General features: G+C 40.4%; 1 protein-coding gene across 4 annotated transcripts in view; it reads right to left on the bottom strand.

The window, feature by feature from the left end:
• GRIA3 (glutamate ionotropic receptor AMPA type subunit 3) overlaps positions 1 to 27,712 on the bottom strand; it is a 161,335-nt gene that overhangs the window by 86,230 nt on the left and 47,393 nt on the right. For all 4 annotated transcript variants that reach the window (XR_010988967.1, XM_068152107.1, XM_068152108.1 and 1 more), the window contains exon 4: positions 910 to 1,097. Coding sequence is in view for 3 of the 4 variants with exons in the window: in XM_068152107.1 (XP_068008208.1) it covers positions 910 to 1,097 (188 nt within the window). In the remaining variant the exon portion in view is untranslated. The remainder of the gene's footprint in view (positions 1 to 909; positions 1,098 to 27,712) is intronic.

Genomic DNA, 27,712 nt, shown 5'->3' on the forward strand with positions numbered 1-27,712 from the left:
TTTATCTATTCCATGATATAAACCCATAGTTAAGTTTATGAAGTGGCAATAATCAGAGGCGTTTTCAGTCTTAATGTAAGTGAATTCCCACATGCCTATGAATAAACAAGCAGCATGGATTTGCTTCCATACCAACATCAGCTTTGCTGCCCAGGCAGCAGGGAACTGGCCTGCTTCTTCTCCCTGTGGTGTGTATCTATTGCTACACCTCTTTGAGCACATCTCACAGCACAACCAGTGGTGCAGACATTCAGGGTAGCACCCTGGCATGGCCAGAGGACATGGTCATTCCTCTAGGGCAAAGCAAGCCCTAGAAAGTCTATGCAGTAGCAAACCAGCCACCTAGAAGTGCATCCTCCCTAATAAAGGTATTTAGACTTTATCACCACAATTTAAGGCTGTCAACAGCACTGGCTGTGCAGAGGCAAGAGCTTTGTGTACCAAAAAGTACTAATGAAATACTTGGACTGCCAGTTGAATTTTTCATTAGCAATATTTCCATTTGGGAATTCTTTAAGATGATTCAAAACTACTTTGCTGGCTTTTTATTTCTTGTTTAATGTTCCATTAAAAAAACTGCACCTGTCTCACAATTCCTACAAGTAGCCCTGATGCCAGTAACATAACTCCTGCAGCCAAGGTTTTGGGTTCTTAACCTACTTAAAAATAATTCATTATTAACATTTGGGAAAAAAAATATCACAGAGACATTTCCTTTCCTAGTAGGTTACATGTAAGTGCTGTCACCAACTATGAGCATCACTGAGGCATTTTAATTGTCCTAGGTAACCAGCCAGCTGTTAGGATTCACATCTCAATGGGGATTTAATTAATTGTTAGAAACAGAAGTTTCTGGAAAGTTTAATGCTGTATGTCACACAGAGACCACAACTTCTGAAAAGCATATACCTGTTCCAAGATGGTGTTGATTCTGTCTACTTCACAGTCAATTAAGTATCTTTTTTCCTGTCGTCTGTCCATCTCCTCTATGATTCTTCTGAACTCTTGAACATCCTTTATGCTTCCTACAGATCTGGCTGTCACTTGCCAGTTGTTCTGTACTGCTGCTTCCATAATCGCCTGAAGAATGGAAAATCCTGTACAGGGGAGAGACAATGCAACCATTTAAATACAGAACAAAAAATAAAAGCTGTTTTGAGTGTCTGACAAAGGCTTCACAAAAACTTGCACCATTTAAAGGGACACAGAGGAGCTAATAGCCTGCAAGTGCTTCCTTACTTGAGAAAGCAGTGTAGGGACCAGTTTCTTCTTTCAGCTTTGCCACGTCCAGAGCCACTGACCTCAGCAGAATTGCTCAGCAGTATATTACTGTGAAGCGTATCAGAATCTGTCCAATATATCATATTATGATCCTCTCAGGAATGTTTATGGTCGTGCTGGGGTCTGTGCCAGCTGGGAATAGGAGCCTGCAGCCATTACTTGGGCAAAAGTCCATCAGCCTGAAGAGCCGGACAGAAGGGACTGTGCAGACTGCAGCAATGGGTCATTAACTGGCAAAGATCCAAGCACTGTACAAGAATGCCAATTAAGTCATTGTGCTGGTTATTGGAGCCACAAACCACTGGAGAATATTTTACTGATACTCTGATTTAAAAAAAAAATGCTCTAAAATATGGAGTCTAGCAGCATTAACCACACTTTCAATGCTTTCACTACGGCAACACCAGCTCAATCAGCAGCCTCGACAGGGGAGAGAAGCAGCACAGAATGACCAAAGACTGCACAGAGGTAAATTACAGAAGCAAACAGCATTTAATTTCCTGTGAACAGCCCTGCCTTGGTGGCAGACAGGACTCAAGTTCCTAAGTGAAAGGTGGTGGAATTGGGAATGGTAAATCTCCTTCCAGTCATGTTATATAGGAGTTATCAAACACTGATTTGCATTCTTTTATTACAGCTTGTAGCTGGGAATTTGGTGAATTACCTGTTTTGATTCAGGAAATTCCATATTTTGCATAATTCTAACTGTTTCACACCTGGGTGGATGTCAATCAAAGACAGAGGTCACCACCTTCAAGCACACATAGGCATTTCCAGTGGAGTTTCTTTGTACAGAAACATTCATGTGAGCTGTGTTTCTGTCCAGATAATTTATTTGCAAAACTTTCAGTCCAATGACATAGCCATGCCATGGATTTCTTACCCACAGCCAGATCTAAGAAGCACAGAGTGCTTCACACACACAAACACATCAACATACTGGATCAACAATAAACTGTGTTCTGTGACAACCAGGCCCCTACACTTCTGAAAGTCATAGAAGTATGAGCTACAGAACATGTTCACTGCTTTGAGTGAAACCAGTAACTGTTTTGAACTCAGATATCCCTGTAGGGGTGTACCAATAACAAGAACTTGTGCTGCAATTTGATCTTCCATAGCCTGCTGTAAATCTGTAACAGCTCTCTGAAGGCAAAGGAGCTGCATCATTACCTTGTTACAGACACAAACAAGGAATGAATGATTTTCTAGACTGCAGTTATATCATTATAATTAATCATGTGACTTCCTTAAGTCTCACTCAAATGCCCTCACTTTCCCTGTGCAGCCTCCTTGATTCTTAATGCTTCTCTATGAATGCACTTTACTAACCCATGAAAGGTGGGGACAATTAATATGTACACTGGTTGGGAATTTTTTCTGGCATCTTCTTTCCCCTGAGACTATTGAAAGAGAGACATTTACATATGTATAGCACAATGAACTCAGTCTTCCTTAACATCATATTTTACAGAAATGGCTGTGATGTCTGTGACAGCATTGTGATTCCATTACATGTAGGAGGGAAGATCTAAGCCTAAGATACTCGTCTGGCTGCAAACAAGGAATTTTGATGTGGGAACATAAATACCACTAATGGAGATTTACAAATGCTTTGTGTACAAAGATGTGCTTTAAAAAATATGATTCTGCTATGCAATGAATATTTACAACTTAGACACATATGAATGATAAAACAAAGTATGAACATTGAGCTTGCTGTAAACAACAGAAAACAGTTCATAAGTGCTTTTTTTCACTCCAAATTGAATAAAATGATTTAACATACTATATATATAGAAAAAGGACACTTAAAAAAACTCTGTAGCTCTAATTTTTGCTAATAACACACACAAAACATAGGAACTGTCTCAAGAAAAGAAGCAAAAATAAACATGTTGAAGAGCAGATGTTATTGGCTTCAGTTAACACTGTTTGAGTCAGAGCTTGCTTTGTCAAACCTCGAATATCTCAGAAGAAAGCTGGGCAATTTTCCTAGTTTTGTGCAGTTGCATGTTTGTGTGGGTGTGCGTGTGTGTGTTTTCATATGTGTGTATTAGTCAGTGGTTATCACTTCAAGACAGAGAAAGCAAGGTTACCCAGCAGCCTTTCTCCTATGCATGAAAATACAATTACAGTAATCTTAGTGTGAAAAGGTTCCAAGAGCTTCATCATTTCTGTCTTTCTACCTCATTTCTCCTTGTCACATCAAGCCTTTACAGTCACAGTCCCGTCTACCCTTGCCAGCGCTTGAAATCCTCCCTACGGTCACTGTCCATGATCCGCCAGCTCGCTTCTTTCAAGCTCCCTCCCTCTCCCGTTATCACTTTGAGATGTACCATTTGCCCCTCCTGCCACAGCTTGTGAAGCCAGTCCTCTGATGACCTTTACAGAAGTGTGGCTCAAACCTCCTGCTATCAGGCAGGCAGTGCATTGGTACCTTTGCAAATGTATTCACCATTTCCAGCCTTCAGCACCATTTACTTCACTTTACCTCTCTACCCAGGTATTCCTGTAAACAACATGTTCCAGGCTCCATCTGTACTTTACTATTAAGAAGACTATTACATAAGCAGTGTGATTGTTTAAATAAAAGGACCATTTAATCCCCAGATGTGAACTTTTCTTTCTCCTTAGCATCACAGTGCAAGCTATGACAGTTTGGGGGTACTGTCTGGGTAATGAATAGGGAAGTTATTTCCTCATTCCATGCATGCCAGACCTGTACACCCAGCTCTTTCATTCCCTGCCTTCCAGTAAACACACTGTGTGAATGATTCACAAGAGATGCTCACTTCTGAGAATGCTGGAGGTGCTGCACTTTGTGCCCCTCATTTCACTCACCCTGAGGGAAAACAGCCAGCTCAACAACTCTGTTTTGTAGTTTTTCTGTGGTGTACATCAGATCTATTCCAAATGACTAAAAAAATGTATAATTCACCACAGGTCTGTGAAGAAGCCACACAGGAAAGGCTTTCATTAATTTATACTACTTCAATCAATAACACCAGAAAATACTGGATAAGACAAGAAAAATCTCACATCCTCCTAGGAGATGACAGCAATGAAATAATTTCAAAACAGTTTCATGATACCATTACTGAACGCAAATACAGACAACAGGAAAAATTAATTCAGATTTCAATCTGATCTTTCAACCTTTGGGTTTTTTTTTCTTAGTCATACCTTGGATGTGAAAAAGCAGCAGGATGGAAGGCGTGCATTTTCCTGGAAGCACTGCTTCTGATGGCACTATGTCCCTTTGCTGCAGTTATGTTATTAAGATGTTGGTGTTACTGATTTACAAATATTTCTGGTCATACAGTGGCAATGTCCATACTTGCCAAGTCATCTAACAGACCCATGTTATGTTTGGGTCCCTTTTAGACATGTACTGGGAAGAGGTTGTTCTTGTGATCTATGAATGAAACTCCACAAGTCAAACTGACCTTCACCGATTAAAGCTGAGACAATCCTGGCCTTAATATTCAAATGTGCCATTGTCTGGACAGTTCTTAAAACACTGATGATTTAAAAGAGCTAACCCTCATCTAAACAGTCTGCAAAATGATTGGGCTACAGTTAGCTGTGGTAATAAACCCAGAACAAAACAAGTGCCCACCCTACTGTTCATTGAGCTGAAGCAAGTATTTTGAGTTTTGCTGACTGAAGCTTGCAAATAGGGAAAATATTCAATATATTTCCCTCAAAGCAGGGAACACATTATTTGTTGCAATGCTGTCTCTGGGCTTTAAACAGCCCAGACAGAATTAAATTCTAGGCAGTCCTCCCTGCAGCTGGACTAAGACACAAATTGACCCAGAATCTCCATACTTCTGCCAGGGAAATAAAGCCTGTACCTCAGTCTTTCAGATCATCCCTTTGATAAATGGGATCAGCTGGTCCTACAGAGTTGAAAAGGACATTTCACTCTTTTCCATCCACGAAACTCTTCCTACATCCATGTAGCAAGCAAAATCCATCTGAGCAGTTTGATCAGCCACATGAAATTCTATGCACTACAACACTGAGCTGACTCGTTTTTAGGTAAGAGCAATCATTAACATGTCATATGAGTAAACAACCACACTAGAACATCTGTAGCATCATGTGAGTCCTTGCAGTTGGCACTAAAGTAGTGATAAAAAATTACCACTTCTGTAAATCACTCTTTTCCTGAATGTTCCTGATAAGATCTTGGACCTCAGCCTCCAATGAGAAATGAAAGAGCTTTTGCTTGCAGTTCCTCTTTCTTTTGCCTTGCTGAGGACCAAACATCTTTCAGGGATATATTTTTCCTGGCATGCAGCATGCTTGTGCCAGCTGACTGAACATCAGCTCTGATCTGAATACTTGTGTTTCTGACTATGTATCTGGGACATGATACAAGTGAACCTCAGGGATTTAAGTGTGGAGCTGTGTTTGACAAGGGCACAATGAACTCACCACAAAGGAGGCCATCAAGGGAAGTGCTTCACCAAAGCAAATACAAACTCTACTACATCAGCTTATATTTCAAGAGTACCAGAAGTCTATAAGTTGGCATACACTTAGATATTCCGTGTGTTTGGCCCTCAGCCTAGCACTAATTTAAAAGCAAGCAGATCAAAGATGCTAGACAGGAGTGAAAAACAACTAGCCAATCCAAAACACACCCCAGCATTCAAAACCCAAACATGTCAGGCAAATATGCTTCATATAATTTAAGTCTGCTTAACAATTCTACAGTAGGGGAAGAAGCAAGGAACAATCTACTAAATTAGTCACCAGTAAAAGATGCAGTAAATGACTGGTACACTGGAATGCTCTTTCAGTCTAATACATGTACATTCAAATTATTAAACAGAAGCAGAATAACCTCAATTCAATCTGGTTTTGACTGGACCACTCCTATCTGGTAACCAGCACATGAAGTGCTACACTCTGCTATTTTGGTACCAGACAACCTTCTAGATCCAGTGGCAAACACATTCTGATTCTCCCTCCCCCCTACCCCACGCCCACCCCTTTTTCTAGTCTGTAAACCTCTGTTTTCCCTTGTGCATTCCCCATCACCCATAAACAGAGAAATCTACACAAATAGACATGCCAGTTTGGTTGAGTGAATGTGAACTTGCCTGGCTCTAAAGAAGAATTTACAGGAACCATCTGGCTTGCATTTGCTCAGGATGGGATACAGCTAAATACGCAGGCATTCAGACATGCTGAATGCAAGTGAAATATGACTTTTTCTTTTCTTTCTAATGTCTCTTTCTGTATGCATTTCACCTTGACCTGTTCTTTCTCAACAACCTTCCATTTAACTCACCCCTCATTTACTCGGATCAGGTCAGTGCAACTCCAGTGCTTTTGAATGAAGTTCTGCTAATGTAAAATAGAGAGTAATGTAGTTAGGGATCAGAAAGTGCAATAACTAAGGGCAGGCACAGAGATGCTGTAAGCAATGCTGTCACTTCCATAAGGGGACTTATTCACATGACTTTCACAATGTCCTGGTGCAGGACAGATGGGTATCCCTCAACACAACAATATGATCCAAAGTTTATCAATAAAGCTGTGTTCTACTTTCAGCTTTGCTTTGCAAATCTTTATTTAAATATTTTTTTTGACAGAAAAGTAATGGAGAAATCATAGCTGCTGGATGAAGATGGGCAACAAAACAGATGAGATGTAAACACTTTAAAAACAGAGTAGCTTCTTCACAGAATCACAGAATTGCCAGGGTTGGAAGAGACCTTGCAAAGATGATCAAGTCCAACCTGTCACCACAGACCTCATGACTAAACCATGTCACCAAGCTTTAGGGGTCTGGATTTCCTCTGTGAAGCTCTGCTCTGAGTCCAGAGTAGCTGAAGACTTGAACTTATGAAGTAAGCACAGTATATGGCAGTGGGATGCAATCTAAAGAGTTCAATTCCAATGACATTCCAGCCCAATAATAATTTCCCTGAGTGCCCTGAATTCTACAGTAAGGATGTGCTGCAAGTGACATCAGCAAATTCAAAATAGAATAGAATTAACCAGGTTGGAAAACGCTTTGAGATCAAGTCCAGCTCATCACCCAATACCATCTGATCAATTAAACCATGGCACCAAGTGCCTCATCCAGTCTCTTCTTAAACACCTCCAGTGATGGTGACTCTACCACCTCCCTGGGAAGTCCATTCCAATGGCAGATCACTCTTTCTGTGAAGAACTTCTTCCTAACATCCAGGCTAAACCTCCCCTGGTGCAGCTTGAGACTCTGTCCTCTTGTTGTGGTGCTGGTTGCCTGGGAGAAGAGACCAACCCCCACCTGGCTACAACTGCTGCATGCTATTGCTATCAGGAAGCTAAAGTCATCAACTTGGTATATTATCACAGCTTTGCCGTGGGGCAGCCTTCTTTCCCTTTTATTCTAGCATTTCTATCCCAAGACCACACCGTTTTGCAATCTCACTCACTGCCTCTCATACAGAGCAAGGCAGAATGAACCGACACCAAGCCCTGCTGCCTGCAACAATAAGCCTTCCACTGAAAAGCCTTTGAATTGATATAATCAGAATAGAAGTTTCTTCAGGAAAAAAAAGAAAAAGAAAGAAAGAAATTAAGACACACACATTACCAACTACTTCCGTCAGAGCTGGTGTCATAAAGTTGAGTATAGCCAGACCTACGTGAGATGCCTTGGTTTTAGTCTGTCCTTAACTTACAATCATAGAATTCTTAAGGTTGGAAAAGACTTTTAAGATCTGAAGGTTCTTAAGATCTTAAGGTTGGAAAAGACTTTTAAGATCTTCAAGTCCAACAGTAAACCTAACTTCAGGTGCATTTGGATGACAGTCTCTTGTGTTCTCTCTCTGGTCAGGAGCGAGAGATGCTGTGTAATTTCTCTGTGCATGGAAATCAGTGGAATAGATAAAATACATAAAATGAACTCACAACCTCTACCTGCAATTGAAAAACTAGAAGAGAACAAAAATCCCAATGCGTTGACTAGCACTTAACTGATGAGGCTAATTACTGCATGTTAAAAATACATTTCTAATTGTGTTTATGTATTTATCTCAGCAAAAAGATTCTAATTAGGAATCACAGAGTTAGCAATTATCAGGCTGGTAAAGAAAACCTAACTTGTCTGCAAAACAACTGTATTGCATTCCATGTGAAGCCACTTCTCAAAGGGAAAGCCTACAGAGCCCAAAACCAGAGCTTTTGCAGATGTTGCAAGATGGAGAGAATTTAACTCATCTTTTGGTGACAACACTGACTTTGAGGAGATGTACTTGGCCTATCGTATGACTGGGAGAAAAGCAGAAAATGAAAAGCCACCTGAAAAACAATGGAACAATGTGCTGTTGCTCCAAGCTGTGGAACTACTCTCAAGGCTTGACTGTGGCTGGTGTGAATGAGGTGGTGCAGTGAAAACTGCCTTTTATTTCAGAAATAAAAAGTCTGCTTCTGTATGTAACACTAATGCACACTGGCATTGATATTGCTGTATGGATTTCCTTCCTGTCTTTGGTGAGCCTGCAAAACTCCTGATGTATCTCTGTATTGCTGACACATTTTAGTCCACCTTCATTATTTCAGAAGTACATCACATGTAGACTAATTTGACATGGAATTAAAAAAATTATTTGGTCTATCCCTTACAGAGAATCAGCAATTTTCAAACTTAGGTTCTCCTGATTCATACTCAGATTTGTTTCTATTTCAAGCAGCAACACAGTCAAATATGTGCTTTTAAAGATTGCCTACAGATACATTAGCCACTGGTGTTCTCTAGCAAAAACATCAGTATGGTAGCTCAGAATACATTTGCCTCGTATCTTTTTTTGATAGAGTAAATTGAATAGCTCCCTAGCCCACAGTGGGCTGGGATACTGATGGAAAGCATTGTTTATTATTAATATTGTTCATATTTCATATCATATTATTATTATTCATATTATTACTATTAGTCCAGGTAAAGAGTACAATGGTGATACAAAGACAAACACAGTTAGAAAGGAAAGAACTGTGTGGAATTATCACCTAAGAAAGGTAGTAAAAATGAATTATTTTTAAAGCTTAAATGCAATTTTTTTCCAGCCCAAAGAGAATATTGGTGCATTTATTCGGTGATAGGCAATAAATGGTCTCAAAAGAAGGGAGACCTTATCCACTTATCAACAGCAGAGGATTTTGAAAATAGCTAAAACTTGGTGTCACATATCACTGCACTCATCTAAAGAGCTAGAAATGTAATTTTGATGTATGCTGCAAACTTAAAATTATTGATATCACAATTTCATTCTTTGCCATGAAATGTATAGGGGTTTGAGCATGAGCATGCAGGAGTACTGCAGACTGCCCTCTCTTAAAAACGTCTGCAACTGCTCAGTTTAAAAAAATGATAAATATTATCCCTTTGCAGAAACAATCACAGGAGATTATGGTAATCAGACTATGAATTGAAATACATATTCATCACAAAACCCCCCACAACAACTGGATTCACCTCAGATAAATGTCTTGGAAAAAAAAATTATGCTTGCTGTATTGTCCTCAAACATAGCAAAATTATTCTTCCTATCTGACCTTCAGTCAATCATGTAAGAAAAATATTTATTCCTCTCCCTAACCTTTATCTACACTTTCTGTTTCTCAAACTACCTGAGCAAACAAATCTTTTGCCTCTGAGAATTTTCATTAACAGATGCTATCAGCCTTTCAAAGTCTCTCTTCATCAACATCTCACCCTTTGCCATCCAGCATTTTAATTGCCCTTGCAGCTGGAATGCGCCTCATGTCTCAACCCATAAGTTAATTTCCTTTTATTTATTCTGAACACTAAAAAAAAAATATAGCAATCAAAGGGTGAGTACTGATTTCAAAATATTCTGAAATTTAAATGAGTTTTTATGATAATAAGAATGATAATTTATGGATCCATACTCACAGCCTGCATGTATGCTTCTTTTTAGTCGCTCAGTTGGCCTTTTATTGCCAATGGCTCATAATGAGGGGCTTTTATTATTTTTTCAGTATATGCATTTCCTTTTGTAGCAATGATGTGTTCATTAATTACAAGGCTTCATATTAGTTTGAAACAGGTCCTAGACTTCTTGGCAATTTGTTCTGACTCGGTTTTGAACATGAAAGTGTCGTTCTACCACACTGACCAGAGTACAGAATATATCATCTAACGTGCTTTATACTGATTCATAGTTTCATAGTTTCATAGTTTCATTCAGGGTTGGAAGGGACCACAAGGATCATCTAGTTCCAACCCCCCTGCCATGGGCAGGGACACCCCACACTAGATCAGGCTGGACAGAGCCTCATCCAGCCTGCTCTTAAACACCCCCAGGGACGGGGCCTCGACCACCTCCCTGGACAACCCATTCCAGGGTTTCACCACTCTCATGGTGAAGAACCTCCTCCTCACATCCAGCCTGAATCTCCCCACCTCCAGCTTCATTCCATTCCCCCTAGTCCTATCACTACCTGATATCCTGAGAAGTCCTTCCCCAGCCTTCCTGTAGGCCCCCTTCAGATACTGGAAGGCGACAATTAGGTCACCTCGGAGCCTTCTCTTCTGCAGACTGAACAGCCCCAACTCCTTCAGTCTGTCCTCATAGGAGAGGTGCTCCAGCCCTCTGATCATCCTCGTGGCCCTTCTCTGGACACGTTCCAGCACCTCCACATCCCTCTTGTAATAGGGGCTCCAGAACTGGACACAGTACTCCAGGTGGGGTCTCACCAGGGCTGAGTAGAGGGGGAGGATCACCTCCCTTGACCTGCTAGCCACACTTCTCCTGATGCAGCCCAGGATCTGATTGGCTTTGCGGGCTGCAAGTGCACACTGAGAGCTCATGTTGAGCTTTTTGTCCACCAGCACCCCCAAGTCTCTCTCCTCAGGGCTATCCTCCAGCCAGTCACTGCCCAGCCTGTATTTGTGCCTGGGATTGCCTCGACCCAGATGCAGGACCCTGCACTTGCTCTTATTGAACTTCATGAGGTTGGCCTGTGCCCACCTCTCCAGCCTGTCAAGGTCCCTCTGGATGGCCTCCCTTCCCTCCAGCGTGTCTGCTGCACCACACAGCTTGGTGTCATCAGCAAACTTGCTGAGGGTGCACTCAATGCCACTGTCCATGTCCCCCACAAAGATGTTGAATAAGACAGGTCCCAGGACTGATCCCTGAGGGACTCCACTTGTCACTGGCCTCCACTGGGACATGGAGCCATTGACAGCCACTCTTTGGGTGCGGCCATCAAGCCAGTTCCTTATCCATCTAGTGGTCCACCCATCAAACCCATGTGTCACCAGTTTGGAGACCAGGATGTGGTGTGGGACAGTGTCGAAGGCTTTGCTCAGGTCCAGGTAAACGACATCAGTTGCTCGCCCCTCATCTATTAATTTTGTCACCTGCTCATAGAAGGCCACCAGGTTGGTCAGGCAGGATTTGCCCTTGGCAAAGCCATGCTGACTGTTCCCAATCACCTCTTCACTATTCTTTTGAGCGAGTAGTGACTCCAGGAGGATCTGTTCCATGATCTTTCCAGGCACAGAGGTGAGACTGACTGGCCTGCAGTGAGTCCACAGGATGACTGTTTACAAAGCTAGTAGAGAATTAGCATGACATCAATAGCCAACACCTGACCAAACGTAACAAATTACCCTTCAAAATATTTCATAGACATGAGGAGTCAGAAAGAGGAAGTCCTGGTTCAGTGCTCTCTATCAGTGAGCATTACTTATTGCAGCATTATGGTCTGTGTATCAAAAAGATCTGGTCTATTCTGCCCAGTGGTGACACATAACAGGCTCGTGTAACCTACAGGCCAGGGATTATCCATAGTCCTACAGCAAATTCATGAGTCTTTAACCATTAGTGAGGGAAAAGACAAAAGTGGAAATAACGCTTTGCTTTTATTACTCAACCTTATAATCCTATTTGAATCTTGGAGGTCTCTTTCACTGCATCAAACATCATCATGAATTTTAGCATTAGCTAGCTCTGCTAACACACAACTCTCTTTTTTTTCTCTTTTTTTTTCTTCCCACCCCCCAACTTTTAAGTACAGGGCTTGGACCAGTAAATCTTAGATGGGTGAAAAAAAACCAGTGGTCAGTTGCTGAATATGCTATTCCTGATTTAGCTCAGGAAGGCAGCTCAGATGAATGATTAGACTGGATTACAGAGAAATGTGCAAGCATTTCAGCATAAATATTCACCAAGTACAGACAGGGATGTGATTCAAAAGTTTAGCTCTGGCTTCATCTCTCCAAGTTTCGATGTGCTTAGTCGGGGAAGGAAGGACAGGGAGACTCATGGATTTCACTTCAGATATTAGTAAGGGCTGGGCTTCAGATACAGACTTTTCTACAGCATCCAAGATGACAACAGCACTCCCCACTCCAGGAAATTTTTCCCATGGATTGGATTTTGCCCCACCCTATGGTGCCATCCCACTGCATTCACTTTTATGCTTCACAAATGGAATTTATGCAGGCAGGCAAGGAAAGGGAAGGCAGGGAAAGGGAGGAAGGGAAGGCAGGGAGGAAGGAAGGAAGGCAGGGAGGAAGGAAGGCAGGGAGGAAGGAAGGCAGGGAGGAAGGAAGGCAGGAAGGAAGGAAGGAAGGCAGGCAGGCAGGAAGGAAGGCAGGAAGGAAGGCAGGAAGGAAGGCAGGAAGGAAGGCAGGAAGGCAGGAAAGAAGGCAGGAAGGCAGGAAGGCAGGAAGGCAGGAAGGAAGGAAGGAAGGCAGGAAGGAAGGAAGGAAGGCAGGCAGGCAGGAAGGAAGGCAGGAAGGAAGGCAGGAAGGAAGGCAGGAAGGAAGGCAGGAAGGCAGGAAAGAAGGCAGGAAGGCAGGAAGGCAGGAAGGCAGGAAGGAAGGAAGGAAGGAAGGAAGGAAGGAAGGAAGGAAGGAAGGAAGGAAAGAAGGAAAAGGTAACATTACCTAGGCATGGGCAGAATTTGACTAACTTACTGCTCTCATAATTGATGCTTTAGAAACACCAGTATGATGGGCTTCATGGAAAAACTGGACTCAGGCAATAACCTGTATGACTTTAAAGGGAATTTCAGTAGAGACTTAACCTTATCATACTTGACCACCTTGGGCAAAATCTGGTCTTGCATATAAAGAACATGCATATACCCTCAAAATATGTCCTCAAATTAGCATAATGGAACTGTGCACTGCTGGATCACCATGAGCACAGAACAGTATCAACAAAAGGTTATGCATCCTAAAAGAACTAAAGGCCACTAAACTTTCATTAACTTCTGCTGGACTATACACCCATATATATATATATCTGTGATTATACAGCAAAGTGTTTTACATTGGAAACTACTTTTCTTACTTATGTATTGCCTATAAATATTAAAAAAATAATTTAAGAAATCTTGCTCTTGGATGTGCACATGGTAAAAGGTAAAGATTCTGTTAAATGATCTTGAAATACTAACAACTGGAGTAATTGAAACAATTTTTTTGCCTATGATTCACTCAGAAATTAACTCACTTTGCAGTGCAACGCAGGTACAATTTTCCCAGGTACCTGGATTTGCTTTTCAAAAGTGAATTGGATAGGATGGTAGAATTAGATTTGCAGTGGCAATTCAGATGCAGATGCTGATGAATCTCAGCAGGCTGGGTACCTGCACTCCACTGATGCAAAGGGTAGCCAGGCATAGTATCATAGTATCTGTCAGGGTTGGAAGGGACCACAAGGATCATCTAATTCCAACCCCCCTGCCATGGGCAGGGAAACCCCACACTAGATCAGGCTGGCCAGAGCCTCATCCAGCTTGCTCTTAAACACCTCCAGGGACGGGGCCCCAACCACCTCCCTAGACAACCCATTCCAGGGCTTCACCACTCTCATGGTCATGAACCACCTCCTCACATCCAGCCTGAATCTCCCCACCTCCAGCTTCATTCCGTTCCCCCTAGTCCTATCACTACCTGACATCCTGAGAAGTCCCTCCCCGGCCTTCCTGTAGGCCCCCTTCAGATACTGGAAGGCCACAATTAGGTCACCTCAGAGTCTTCTCTTCACCAGACTGAACAGCCCCAACTCCTTCAGTCTGTCCTCATAGGAGAGGTGCTCCAGCCCTCTGCTCATCCTCGTGGCCCTTCTCTGGACACATTCCAGCACCTCCATATCCCTCTTGTAATAGGGGCTCCAGAACTGGAGGCAGTACTCCAGGTGGGGTCTCACCAGAGCTGAGTAGAGGGGGAGAATCACCTCCCTTGACCTGCTGGCCACACTTCTTCAAGTGCTCCAGCTTCCCTTCAGACCTATATCATGCTTTCTTCACTCAAGCTGATGTACATTGCATTCTCTACACGCAGACATTGGATGTCTTCCACAATAGCTTAGTATTCTGCATTAGAGACTAACAGATCAACTCTTAAGCATCTGATCTTATTGAGGTGCTTTTCACGATCCCTATGCTGAAACCCTAAATATGTCTGAAAGACATATCCTATGTGCCTTTGGAAATCACTTATGAAAATAGGGTATGTGCTTCTCAGAATATGTACTCTGTGGCCTGCTTAAAAAGTGGCACAGGATTCTCTACAGAATATACTGCTAATTAGTTATTTCATTGCAACATGTTCAACAAGTGCACAGATAAGGACTGCCTCACTAAATGGGATGTACACATATCTGAGACAGACAATTATTAGCTTATAGAAGAAAAAGGAGATAGAAAATTCTCCTCCAAGGTTGTGGAGTGGTAGAGTATCCATTACAAAAGGAAGGGCTTGCATATAAATGGCAAGCTCTCTGTTTTCACAGTTTCAAGCTAAACTGTTCTTAATGTTTTCTCAGCATTGTTCAGTAAAATTAGGAAGCTGAAGGATCACATCCTTGGGACCAGTCAGCGTCAGTACTCCAATTATGTTGGGCTTTGCACCCAATTATGCTGCTAAGTGTTTACTATTATTTAAAATGTTTATATGCTCTTTGAATATTCAATCCAATATTCAGTGAAACAAAAGAACTCTTCTATTCCATTTGTTTTGATATTATACTGATGCATGACTACTCTTCCATGACTCCAAAGCCCTGTAAATCTGATTGCATGGTTGCAAAACACAATGATCAAATATACAAATAGTTTAGTATTGTCTAATCTGAAGGAGAAAATATACAGTAAATGGTACACACCAACACAAAAGCACAAATACTGATAGTTTTGGTCGCTTGGTTTACCTATACTGTAGTGGTTCATGCAGAGAAGGACTTCACAGAACAAGAAAAGTTCCTGGTATAAATAGTGGAAGGGTTTTACATATTCTGTGTAAATCAGTACTTTCAAACAAAAAATTCTCATTCTACCACTTCCCTCCTTCAGTTGGGAGGCACTTTTGTTTAGTCTTGCTTTTCTTCCCCAAGCAAACCAAGTAAGATTTCTTTATTTTAACACTTTCTGCCACTGTAATTATCTCTGTGCAGGTATGAAAAACAAGGGAAAACCAGGACTGTCATGCCTGTGAGCAAATGCAGTCACTTCAATAAAAAATTTCCATCAAACCTTACTAATTATTAATGTACAGATGTTGTAGGCTCAAAATATAATGTCTGTTCTTACTCCAGGGAGCTGGTCCACCTTTCATTGTACTAAATACTAAGTAAGCCTCCCCGTGCAGTGAAATAGCAAGCCAATATCTTTCTTTTTACTGCACAAAGTTCTGTTACTGTTATTTCAGAAAGAAAGAAAGAAAATATTAATATTAAAAAAGCATCTTCTTTAAATACAGGAGCAACATGACTGGGCACAGAGCACCAGGAGTTCAAGAATCCATTTCTAACTGCACTGCTGCAGTTAACAGTTCTCACCAAGGTCTTAGCTCTCAATGCCAGATTTTCTTGCTCACTTTTTGGAGCATGTCCCATCACTTCACCTATTCAATTTATTATTATTTTTTTAATACAGCAAAGGTTTTGTCCCTGTTTCAAAAAGTCTACACTGTGCATCTGTGCCCTCATTCTTTGGCTAGCCCTTTTATCTCAGTCTATAATGAAAGCCTTGGTGTCTTCATTCCTGTCTTTCAGAAATAGTCCCATTGTCTCCTCTGACACACTCCATAGCCCCTGCTCATTTACCTTCTCCAATATGATTCACCTTTGTCACTTTGGATGATGTGCATCTTAGGGAGGATTGAAAATAAAAGCACACTAAAAGAAACAGGGCTGAGACTACGGGCCTATATCACACGGTTAAGTGCATTACATCTATACCTTCATTGATTACACATTGATTACAGTGGCTCAGGTACTCCAGAAGAAACCACTTCAGACTTTCAGCCTAATGTAAGAACACTCCCAAATACCCTTTGTACTCACAACTGCAGAGAGGAGTGGATTTATGCCATTATCTGTCCTGAACAGCAAAAGAGAAACAACTTGACTTCCCAGTTCCTCAGCCTTCCACATAACACCACTGACACATTTTCTGCACATATTAATGTTCTATCTTCTCTCTTACAACCTGGAACTATAAAACCTTGGGAGTGAAGCAGGAAAAGAGGTAAGTCAACTGTTCTTGTTTTAGATCAGTTCCTTTCCATTGCTTGCAAAGAGTTTTAAAACACAGGCAATCAACATTAGCCTTGATTTGCTTCTTGGCATTTGAAGACCAAAACTGTGGCTTCTCTCCCAAGTGTTCCAGAATACCATCACCGGCACAAAGGAAGGTGGGAGATGAAGCCTCTGGTGTAGCAGCACTAAGACTGAATTAATGAAGTTGTTCCACACTCAAGTGGCATATGGTGGAAGCTACCTTCTCCTTACTTTGCTGGACTGCATCCCTCTATGCTGCACAGTAAATAAAACTGCAACACCTGTCTCTCACACATACATACTGACCTCAGTGATGAATTGGTAAAAGGCTATTTCAAACAGTCGTCCAAAAGTCACATGGATAATCCACTTCATTTCTTTGTAAAGAATCCCAAGCAAAAACAAAGAGAGATTGTTAAACACAAAAACATTGCTGTGGTGTCCTTACTATTTTGTTTGTTTGTTTTTCAGCCAGAAGCTGTGCAATTCTTTTCTGGCTGGCTTGTTCTGCCATGAACAGAATTACCTTTATTGAGTGGTCAGCAAATGTGATGGTTTTAACAGAGCTACTGTTGCAGCAAAACTGATGCACCATTATTATACTCTCGTCCATAGAAGGTAGAAGCTCCACTGGGTATTGTCAAAGCAACACATAGCAGCTCAATGCAACAATCTCATTAGTGAAACAAGCACAGTTCATGCATACAGCCACTTCCAGGCACCACTAAAAAACAAGATCTCAACGTATAAGAGCTTGCCTTTTAAACTACACATTTCCATTAAGTGCAGAATCAAAAAGTGGGGGTTATTTTGTAATTTGGCTTCATCTAAAAAGCCCAGACGTCCGGAAGGGGCTACTTCCCCTTACACCACTGTGGCAATGCAGGCTGATAAATTATGATCAGGGCCACAGCTGATGGAAGAGATACCAGCTCCTCTGTCCTCCACGAGGAGTACAAAAAAGTTTGCTTTCCTGGCAGTTTTCTGTTACTTAGCTTAATGCATTCTGGAGCCTTTACCCTATTGCTTAGGATTTTTGCTTTGAAAATTGAATAGGACAAAGGAAAAGCTTTCATCAGCTTTAATGGGATTTTTATCATGGTGTATGTAAAGACTAGTGCTGATACATGCCACCAGGGCTAAGAGATAAGACAGACTCAACATTAGATTTTGTCTAGGTTCATCTACTCTCTCCACAAAAATACTCTGACCACTAGAAAATGCAATTATGTACCACAGCTTCATATGAGTCCTGTGATGCCACTGCACTATTCATCTTCTGTATGGTATGAGATGAGACAAAAACAAAAATAACAAGAGATCAGACTGACTGTCTGAGAAGTACCATGGAAGAAATATGAGAGCAAGCAAACTTGACTGCTTCTTGGCTGATGGTTCCTGTGTCTGCTTAGGACTGTCTCTCATAGCCCTAACTCTTAAATAGCTCCTTACAACAGGCATGACTCAGACATCTCATTGTGTTAATCATTCCTCATGTAAATACAAAATAACACCTGGGACAAAAGGAAAGCATCTCTCAATTTGCATCAATAAAATTATGTTCTTATTCACTTTGCTAACTTGTGTTTAAATAAGCAATGTTTGAGAAGCCTGCAAGGATAATGCAATATCTACACACCTGTGCAAAAGTCAGAGGGATAAGACCACACTGAGAAGAAAATAAAACAAACATGAAAACATTTGCTCTGCACCTGAACAATTTAATCAAAACCTGCTATGTTTGTCTTAGCAAAATGTGCTAATGATGTCATGTTTATCTGGGATGTGTTTAGAAATATCTGTAAAGGCCAAACAATTTTATGTAATGCAGAAGGGTCGTGCCAATGGCATCCTGGCCTGCATCAAGAACAGTGTGGCCAGCAGGAGCAGGGAGGTCATTCTGCCCCTGTACACTGCACTGGTTAGGCCACACCTCGAGTCCTGTGTCCAGTTCTGGGCCCCTCAGTTTAGGAAGGATGTTGACTTGCTGGAACGAGTCCAGAGAAGGGCAACGAAGTTAGTGAGGGGCTTGGAACACAAGCCCTATGAGGAAAGACTGAGGGAGCTGGGGTTGCTCAGCCTGGAGAAGAGGAGACTCAGGGGTGACCTTATCACTCTCTACAACTACCTGAAGGGACGTTGTAGACAGGCAGATGATGGTCTCTTCTCCCAGGCACCCAGTACCTGAACAAGAGGACACAGTCTCAGGCTGCGCCAGGGGAGGTTCAGGTTGGATGTTAGGAAGAAGTTCTATACAGAAAGAGTGATTGTGCTATGGAATGGGTTGCCTGGGGAGGTGGTGGAGTCGCCGTCATTGAAGGTGTTCAGAAGGAGACTTGATGGGGTGCTTGGTGCCATGGGTTAGCTGTTTGGGTGGGTTAGATTGGTTGATGGGTTGGACACGATGATCTTGAAGGTCTCTTCCAACCTGGTTTGGTTTATTCTAATAAAGGTTTATTCTAATAAAGAAGGGCAGCAATTCCACAATTTAATGATTTTAAAAATCATCACTAAATGTCCATTTTGCTTCTGACCAAATTTAACGCAGGAACATCTTTGGAATTCATTTACAGTATCTTAACTGGGATTTATTTTTATTTCAAGGACTATTAATAAAATAAAGCATGGATGATAACAAGGGAAGGCAAGTATGCAAATAATTCTAGTCTCAGTACAATTACATCCTCATGCAGAATAATATCTTGTATTTAACCAATGTGTGGAGATACTAAAATAATGTCCCAGCACATTTTTTTTTCTGGCAAAAAGCAGCATGTTTATGGCTGGCTGGTTTTGTTCTCTAAAGTGTGGCCATTGGCCATTTTCAAATAAATGAGAAATGTTCTTTGATGCCCTGCCTGCGCCACAGATGGGCATATAACTTCACTTACTGTTTAGGGAAGTGTCCTGTTGGCAGTTACAGCTCCATTAATTCAGTAATAGAGCCGGTAGATTTTTTTTTCAATTAACATAACTTTTACTGGAAAAGCAGACCTTTAGGAGAAGGGAGAACCACAGCTACAAGTGAATTTTTAACTCTGGCTGAAAAAAAAAAATTAAGGAAAATATTTTTCAAAATCTCAGTGAAAGTTTGTCACTTACAAAATGTGAACAAGGATTAAACTCAAGCTGAGTCCTGAAATAACTTGGAGCAGAATTTTTTTGCAGTTTTAAGCTTGGACTGAAATGAGATTCAGAATTTCTCTTTCACTCAACATTTCCCACTCCTTCTCAAGTTCCAGTTGACCTGAACAAAATTTTCTTTCTAAGCCTCAATTCTGTCAGTTAATAACATTAACAAATAACATTTGTTATTTATGTTGAAGAACCTAGTGCTAGATTATCGCAGCATAAAGTAGAAAGCCCTGGAGAAGAAACAAGTAAAGGCTGAATAGTAACTTGAGAAGAAGGCACTGCAGCAATGAATATTCTGTAAAACAACAGTCATTAAAAAAAGACTCAAACTAGGGAAATAAAACAGCTTTGAACTTTTCTTGAACAAGTATGTACCTAAAAATCTCTGAAGGATCACACAGAAACCATTAGAACCTCATTTTTATTAGTTTACAAAAAGCTAGTTTCCCTTGTGACACAATGATTTCTGTTTTCATTGCTCCTAGGCTCTGGTCTCTGTGTGGCAATTGAGGCTGCTACTCTTCATACTGCAACTCATACAAATATACCTCTCTCTAGTAACTAAACTAAACCTAATTTGCAATTTTCCAGTAAAATGTCCAATGAAGTCTCTTTTTCCCCCTTCATTGTAATGTCATAATCATTAATTATTTGCTTAAAATAGTTCTCAAGAACACCCTTTGTGGTAGATGGTGTAGAAACAGAGTGCAAGAATGTATTCCCTCCCCACCTTGAGTAATGACTGCAGGCTAAGTACAACAATTAAGTGGATTTCTACCATCTGACCTCAAGATTGATATACAATATGACAATCAAAATATTACAAAGTGGCCTGCAATAAAACTTCTCATTATTCATACAATGAACACATTGTTCCTAAGCAAACATTTTAAATAGCATCCATTATTCATGTGAAGTCCTAAAAATTACTTATCTGGGGCTTGGAAAAAAAGAACGCATTTGAATATCAAAATATTGGAGAATTTTTCATCTTCCTTTACAATGATTCTGTACAGGTTTTTATCCCTGTGTTACAACTTTTCTTTCAAATGGACCTGTCAATAAATTATTTTTAAACATATAAGGTCAAATCTTCACCTGTGTTATTCTGCATTGCTTCAGTGCAAAAAATGGAATGAATGCCTTATGCTATGCTGAGGTATATTCTGATTTTACACAACTGAACCGACTCAGTTACACTCAGTAGCAGTCTGAATTCCCTTCAGCAGAAGTTTTAATGTTATAAACATTTTGACAAAATCCAGCTTTATAGTCAGAGGGAGGTCACTAAAGTCACAAAACCACTCTCTGCAGAAAAATGCACATGAATATCCCATAAACCAACACCATATCTATGCAAAATGACTAGCACTTAAAACTCAAGAACAAATGACATCATTGCTCCCATTATCTTTTTATCCTTAATTTTCATAGGAGACAAAATAAAGTGTTATGAGGATGCAGCTGGCATCTAAAATTCACTATAAGACAGTCGATGATGTCTTTATTTTGCCCACTGTGGCCAGTTTTTGAAGGTTGATGAAGAGATTACTTAAATTAAATCTAAACTGTAATGGTCTACAGCTGCTAGCACGTAATATGTTTGCATTCATATATATTATTAATGAAAATTCAGTGTAATTCTCTACACTGCAAACTTTGGAAGCCACTGCTCTTATTTAGGCTTCCAGATGTGCAGTTTCACAATAATTCTTAACCTAATGGAAATTACTGCTGGATAAATGGGAATTCATAATCAAACAGCTAAGTCAAATACTTCCCTGTGAGGAAATGGTGCTTTAAAGCATAAATATTATTAGATGGTTCATGTCCAAAGGGAATCATTGCTTGGTCTTATGAGTTAAGGATGCAGCCAGACTTTTCTCTAATTTGTAGCATAAGGAAAACACACAAACCAAAATGGTCATTATTCAAATGCATGCCTTTCACATCCATTTTGTTGCGTTGAGAACGGGAGCTAAACGGTTCCAGAGAGGGCAACTACAACAATAACTACACTGATACAAAACACATGCTTTATCTGAAGGCACAATTTGCACTTTCATCACCATATCTAAAAACAAATAAGCAATGAAGCCACTCTGAAAAATCCTCCAGGGCACCCAAAGTCATGTTAAAATGTGGAAAATAACTATCCTTTTTATATCATTTGTTTGTTTGTTTTTCTTGCTCAAGCAGGACAACTGCCACACTGTGATGAATTTGTTTCAAATGCTTGTGTTCAAACCATCTCTATGATGGGGAATATGTCTAAAATCAACACACACTAATGTAACAGAGGCAGTTACTTTGTAAGGCTTTTTTTAAAATAGCATAGCATGAAACTCAAACTGTCAGTGAATAAATTACTGCTGCCTCGAGGCTGCAATAACTTATGCATCCTTGTATTCACCCCCTCATATACTTCCCCTTTCAAAGAAAAGCTCAGATCTCCCCTCCCGCCCCCACCTCTCCACCTCTTTGTGGCACCGGTTACAATGTCATTAAAAATACCATTCTGTGTGTAGATGAGGGAGTGAGAGAACTGCATAGCAAGTGACAGAAGAAACAAACAGGAGGGTTTGGGGGGGGGGTTTATTGTTTTGAAACCTCTGCAAAAAGTGTTACTGCAATAATTACGTGCTCATGGAACTCATTATTATTTGTCCACAGCCAGGTAGAATTTGATTTCATTTCTTTAATAAAAATGTGATCTAATTTGAGGTTATCATTGTCAGATCATCGACAAAACCAACCGATCGATAACGCTACTACTACTAAGCAATAGGCAATTCTATCTACAGAGCAATTACTGACACCACTATCGTCAGCTGGAAGGTTTGATCTTGCTGAGCCAAACAATGTCAGAAGACTGGTTTCTTTATTTTTCATTTTCCTTTTTCTTGGGTGTGTTTTCCTCCCCATCCCCTTAAAGAATAAAGTCTTATCTTTCTAATAAAAGATGTTCTAAACCACACAAACTAAAGACTAATATTTGCTCCCAAAATCACAATTTCCCTTTTTTTTTTGAGCAGAGGTGGGGGGAAAGCCAGTGAGAAATAAGACTGCAGCAAACAGCACTCTTTGATCTAGAAACACATTTACAATATCCTTAGTCTTAGGAGCAGATCATGACACAATCCAGTCTAGACTACAATGGTGTCATGTGTATATAATGCTGGCAAAATAATTAAACTGCACTGAAAGGATTTTATACTGCAGTTCTGACTTCAACTCATCAAATTAAATTCATCATGAATTAACGCACACAGGCTGAGGTCGATGTGGTATATGACTTTGACATTTCACAAAGATGAGTGACAATTATGGATCCTTTCATGTATTTTAAATGGCTCAGCAGGACATAATGGCAACTGAAAATTACGTCAAAGAGAGGAAATATATTGTTTATAACATAACTTTATCCAACATTTTAGTTAATTTGGTGCATTCACCCACTAGAATCACTCCTATTTGGGTATTAACTATGGCACTTACACTGAACTGAAGGCACCCAAGAGTTTTAATAAATGCTTTCCCATGTTAATTCTGAGACTACATTATTAGTTTTATATTGCCAAGAGGATCACAGAATAAATCTGCAAGGCCCTTGTACTACGTACTATGCTACACATACCTAGCATATATGCTACAAAAATAACAATATTACATGCTTAGAGTGATCAGCATGAACCATCTTGCTAAAAAGACACCTGAGAGTGTCTGTATTATTTGCTGTATTTATCTGATGGCTTTGGATTGTTTAAAATATCCTAAAGTACCCTGAGAAATGCTACAATGATCACTGTCATACATTTTCTTCTTTGGAAAAATCTTCCTAACTATGAGTCTTGAGATCTGGACAGCTTAAGAAAAGCTCAGAGCCATTGTCTTTGAGACTGCTTCATATTCCAGGCCACAAGAACATCATGAAAGGAGGGAAATGGCTTTTTGGTGATCATTGGTCATTTCATCAGCTAGACTAGAACAGCCAGAAGGAGCCTCTGTTAAATGCTCACCACATGTAGGTACTGATTAAAAAACATCACAACCAAACAAAGCAAATTGGAACTGTCTTTGGCCTTAGGCAGTATGGTTTAATTCTCAAGTACAACTTATCAAAATATGAGTTATCAAAAATCAACATGACTAGAGAGTCGAGAAATGAACTCCTAACTTCAGCCTATTCATCTGGAGGTAGGACAGATGTCCTTCAGGTGCAAATCCAGACTCCAAGGCCCACCTACTTCACAGACCAGTGCCTGAGGGATCTGTTCCTGAAAACTGAAGGAGAAACACCTAAGCAATAAAGGGGACATTTTACTGTTGTAAGAGATGACAATTCTGTGTTTAATCACATCAAGCAACTAAAGAGGAGCCCTGACTATATGCTGCTGTGCTGTGCAAATCACTGACTGATGATTTGTTTCTTTGGGCTGCTGACAACCACGGCAAGTCAGAAATATTTCCAAGTGCAAAGTAACAGGCTGTGAACATGATGAGCTTAGGATCAGGAAGAATAAAATCTTAGGTCACCTTTCTCTCCCAGTAATTCTGTGCATCATGAATCAAAGCAAAAGAAGCAGCCTGAAAAAGCTATGCCTCTAGAGCTGAAGAGATGAATAATTATTTGTTACAGAGAATAAAATTAATGTCAGGAATTTTTCACTTTTTTCTTTAGAGATTAATAATTAAGGGAAGTATTTTCCATGCCGCTCCACTACAGCAGCACACTGTCTTATAGACCTTCTGAAGTGCATGCTCACAGTCCTGTACTACTGTAAACTGAAAGGACAATTTAATAATAGAAAAAAAAGTGGGAAAAAAAGAAAAAAAAAAGGTGTTACTTCAAATGTCTAATGAGAAACCACAGAAGTGGTTATCACTGTAACAGAAAAATCCTTTTAAACTACTTAACGATATGAGGTTATTTTACCTGCCAGCTGAATGGGTTTGTCATATATGCATTCATATCTATTTTTCTTCTACAAAGCATTGAGGTCGTCTTTAGTCTTTCTGAGACAGCTGGTATTTTGTGGAAAGAAAAAGCTATGTAGTCAAACCAGTTTGGTAAATTCTCTCGAGTCTGAAAGAAGAAACTACATCTAAAAAGGCACAGTGTTGTAGATAAAGGCAGGCACTGAAGCTACAACCAATAGATTTCTTCATATGAACTTCATGTCACAGTATCACAGTATCGCCAAGGTTGGAAGAGACCTTGAGGATCACCGAGTCCAACCTGTCACCACTAGACCATGGCACCAAGTGCCACATTCAATCCCCTCTTGAACACCTCCAGGGATGGGGACTCCACCACCTCCCTGGGCAGCACATCCCAATGGCTAACAATTATCTCTGTGAAGAACTTTCTCCTCACCTCGAACCTAAACTTCCCCTGGTGCAGCTTGAGACTGTGTCCCATTGTTCTGGTGCTGGTTGCCTGGGAGAAGAGACCAACCCCTTCCTGGCTACAACCACCTTTCAGGTAGTTGTAGTCAAACACCACTTACATAACTACCTTAAATGCAAAGTTTCTTAGTAAGCCATTACGAGTTTCTTCAAAAGCTCAAGTATTTTTCCAGGTGAGAAGGGACATTCATGATGAAATTTAAAGGAGTTTTTGTGTTCTTGATGTTCTGCACATCTCTTAAGTCAAAGCTCACCATGCTTTCAACTTAACAAGGGTGTTTCCATATATGAAGTAGAAGATCAGGTTGTTAACCTGCTGATCAGTCCATTGAATCTTCTATCTGAAAAACATGCCTGCAAACCCTGACATGCCTCGTACAGATAATGTTGATCTTTATTGCTAGAGACCATCAACTGTAAATCACTTCAAAATCACAACACCTTTAACAAAGCTGAATGCTATGTAGTCCTGTATGAAAAGAAATTCAAACTGCATATGAAGCCTCTCTCTTAGTAGTGAGGAAAGAACATTGTTGTTGCTTAGCTGAGAACCTACTTTGGACTATCTGAGGCCACTCTTTGAAAGCAGAACCTTTGATTTACTAACTTATTAAGAGACTCCATTTTACTTATATATTCTTCATGCACAAGAGAAATCTCCCTTGTGTTTGTCATTTATTACCACTTGCAACTATTATGGTCATGCCATTAAGCCACAACAGCCTGTGCTCATTCCACAGAAGTTCTTCTCCTGGTGAGCCATTCATTTGTCTAGGATGAAGATCTTCTCACTATTGCATCCCACACGTGTCAGGTCTCTTGTAGTGTATGTAAGGAATCTGCTCGCTTGTTGTGAATAAGGAACAACCATTATTCCACAAAGTACCATGGGCTATCAACAGTAGCTATCACTCAGGTTAAGAATAAGCTATTTCTAGGGGAAGAAAGATGCACAGGAAGAGTAAATATTAAAAAACAAACAACCCCACAAAACCAAACCAACAACAAAATAAATACACTTGCAAGAATAGGACCATACTAAATAATTCCATCTTAACTGCATGAAGATATAGGGTGTCAAAACCTTACCACTTTGGAAAACATGTGATAACCAGAACATGCTACTCCACTGAAATACATAGCAGAGTTCACATATTAATGCAAAGTTACAGATCTCTCTTCTTGATACATACCTGGAAGTTGCTTCATCCTGATTCCATCACTGACATCACTGAACAGTGCTGTTTTCTTCAGCCCCACCCAAAGCACCAATCATCTTATGCAGACTTTAAGTCAGCAAAACAGTTCACATCCATGAACAGAATCAGCACAACTCCCCAGAAAAAGCTATCCAGATGCCCAAGATACCAAAGGCTTCCAGTATTTAAAGCTATGCTACATGTACAAATGCAAAAAAAAAATAATCTCACGGATCTTTAAGTAAATTCTTTGATCTGTTGGGTGAGATGGGTTAAATAAATAGCTTTGATAAAAATTTACTCCCAGTCTTTTTCACATAGGTTTTATTTTTAACAGCCTTCTTTTCTATTCTAAAATGTTCCATCTCCTCTCTGAGATCAGCAAATTCCACCTTGTCTTCTCTGTTTCCAAGGGAAGCTTCCCCATCACCTCTATGACTTGGCTTTGTGTCAGCTCCTTGCCCTTGTCTCAGAGCAAAAGGGCCAACAACTCCTCTCATGTATCTTTTCAGCTCTGCACCCACCCCACCACCTGTGTTTGGAAACTGTCTTGAAGCTTTGCTTCACAAAATCTGGAAATGTGAGATCCTGGCCATTTAAGCATTGCAGACACACACACAAAATCAACTGAGAACAAAAGCTTCTGCCACTTAAATTACTTGTGCACACAATAAAAACATTTAAATGTTATGGCTAGATCAAAAGTTGATAAAACATGCATATTTATGAACAGCTAAATATTTAAATGCATGCACTTACACAAGTCAGTTTATAAATACAGTTTGCAGACTCTATCTCTAAGGCATGGGAGAGTGGCAACCCTGCCAGTTCTCCTGTTTACTACATAAGATATTCTGGGCCTCAGCTCATGTTCCTCAGAGTTCCAGCTGCTTTCATCAGGACCACAGTGGCCACACAGATTCTGCTTTAGGCTTCCAGAAATTATTTATCGAGGACTTTCCCATTCATACTTTGTACCCTGAATGTTCTGACTTGGTCTTACAAGCTGTTTTCACATGAAGCTAGGTCAGATTCTGATGCACTCTCAGCCGGAACTGGACTCACACTCAGTGTGAGTGAGGTTACCGTAACACCCTATAACAAGACATCATTATGTGTGGATGGAAGAACAGATATCAC

The sequence above is a fragment of the Melanerpes formicivorus genome, unplaced genomic scaffold, assembly GCF_026170545.1.
Source record: "Melanerpes formicivorus ecotype bairdi unplaced genomic scaffold, bMelFor1.0.p_v2 SCAF_22, whole genome shotgun sequence".
NCBI classification, from domain to species: Eukaryota; Metazoa; Chordata; class Aves; order Piciformes; family Picidae; genus Melanerpes; species Melanerpes formicivorus.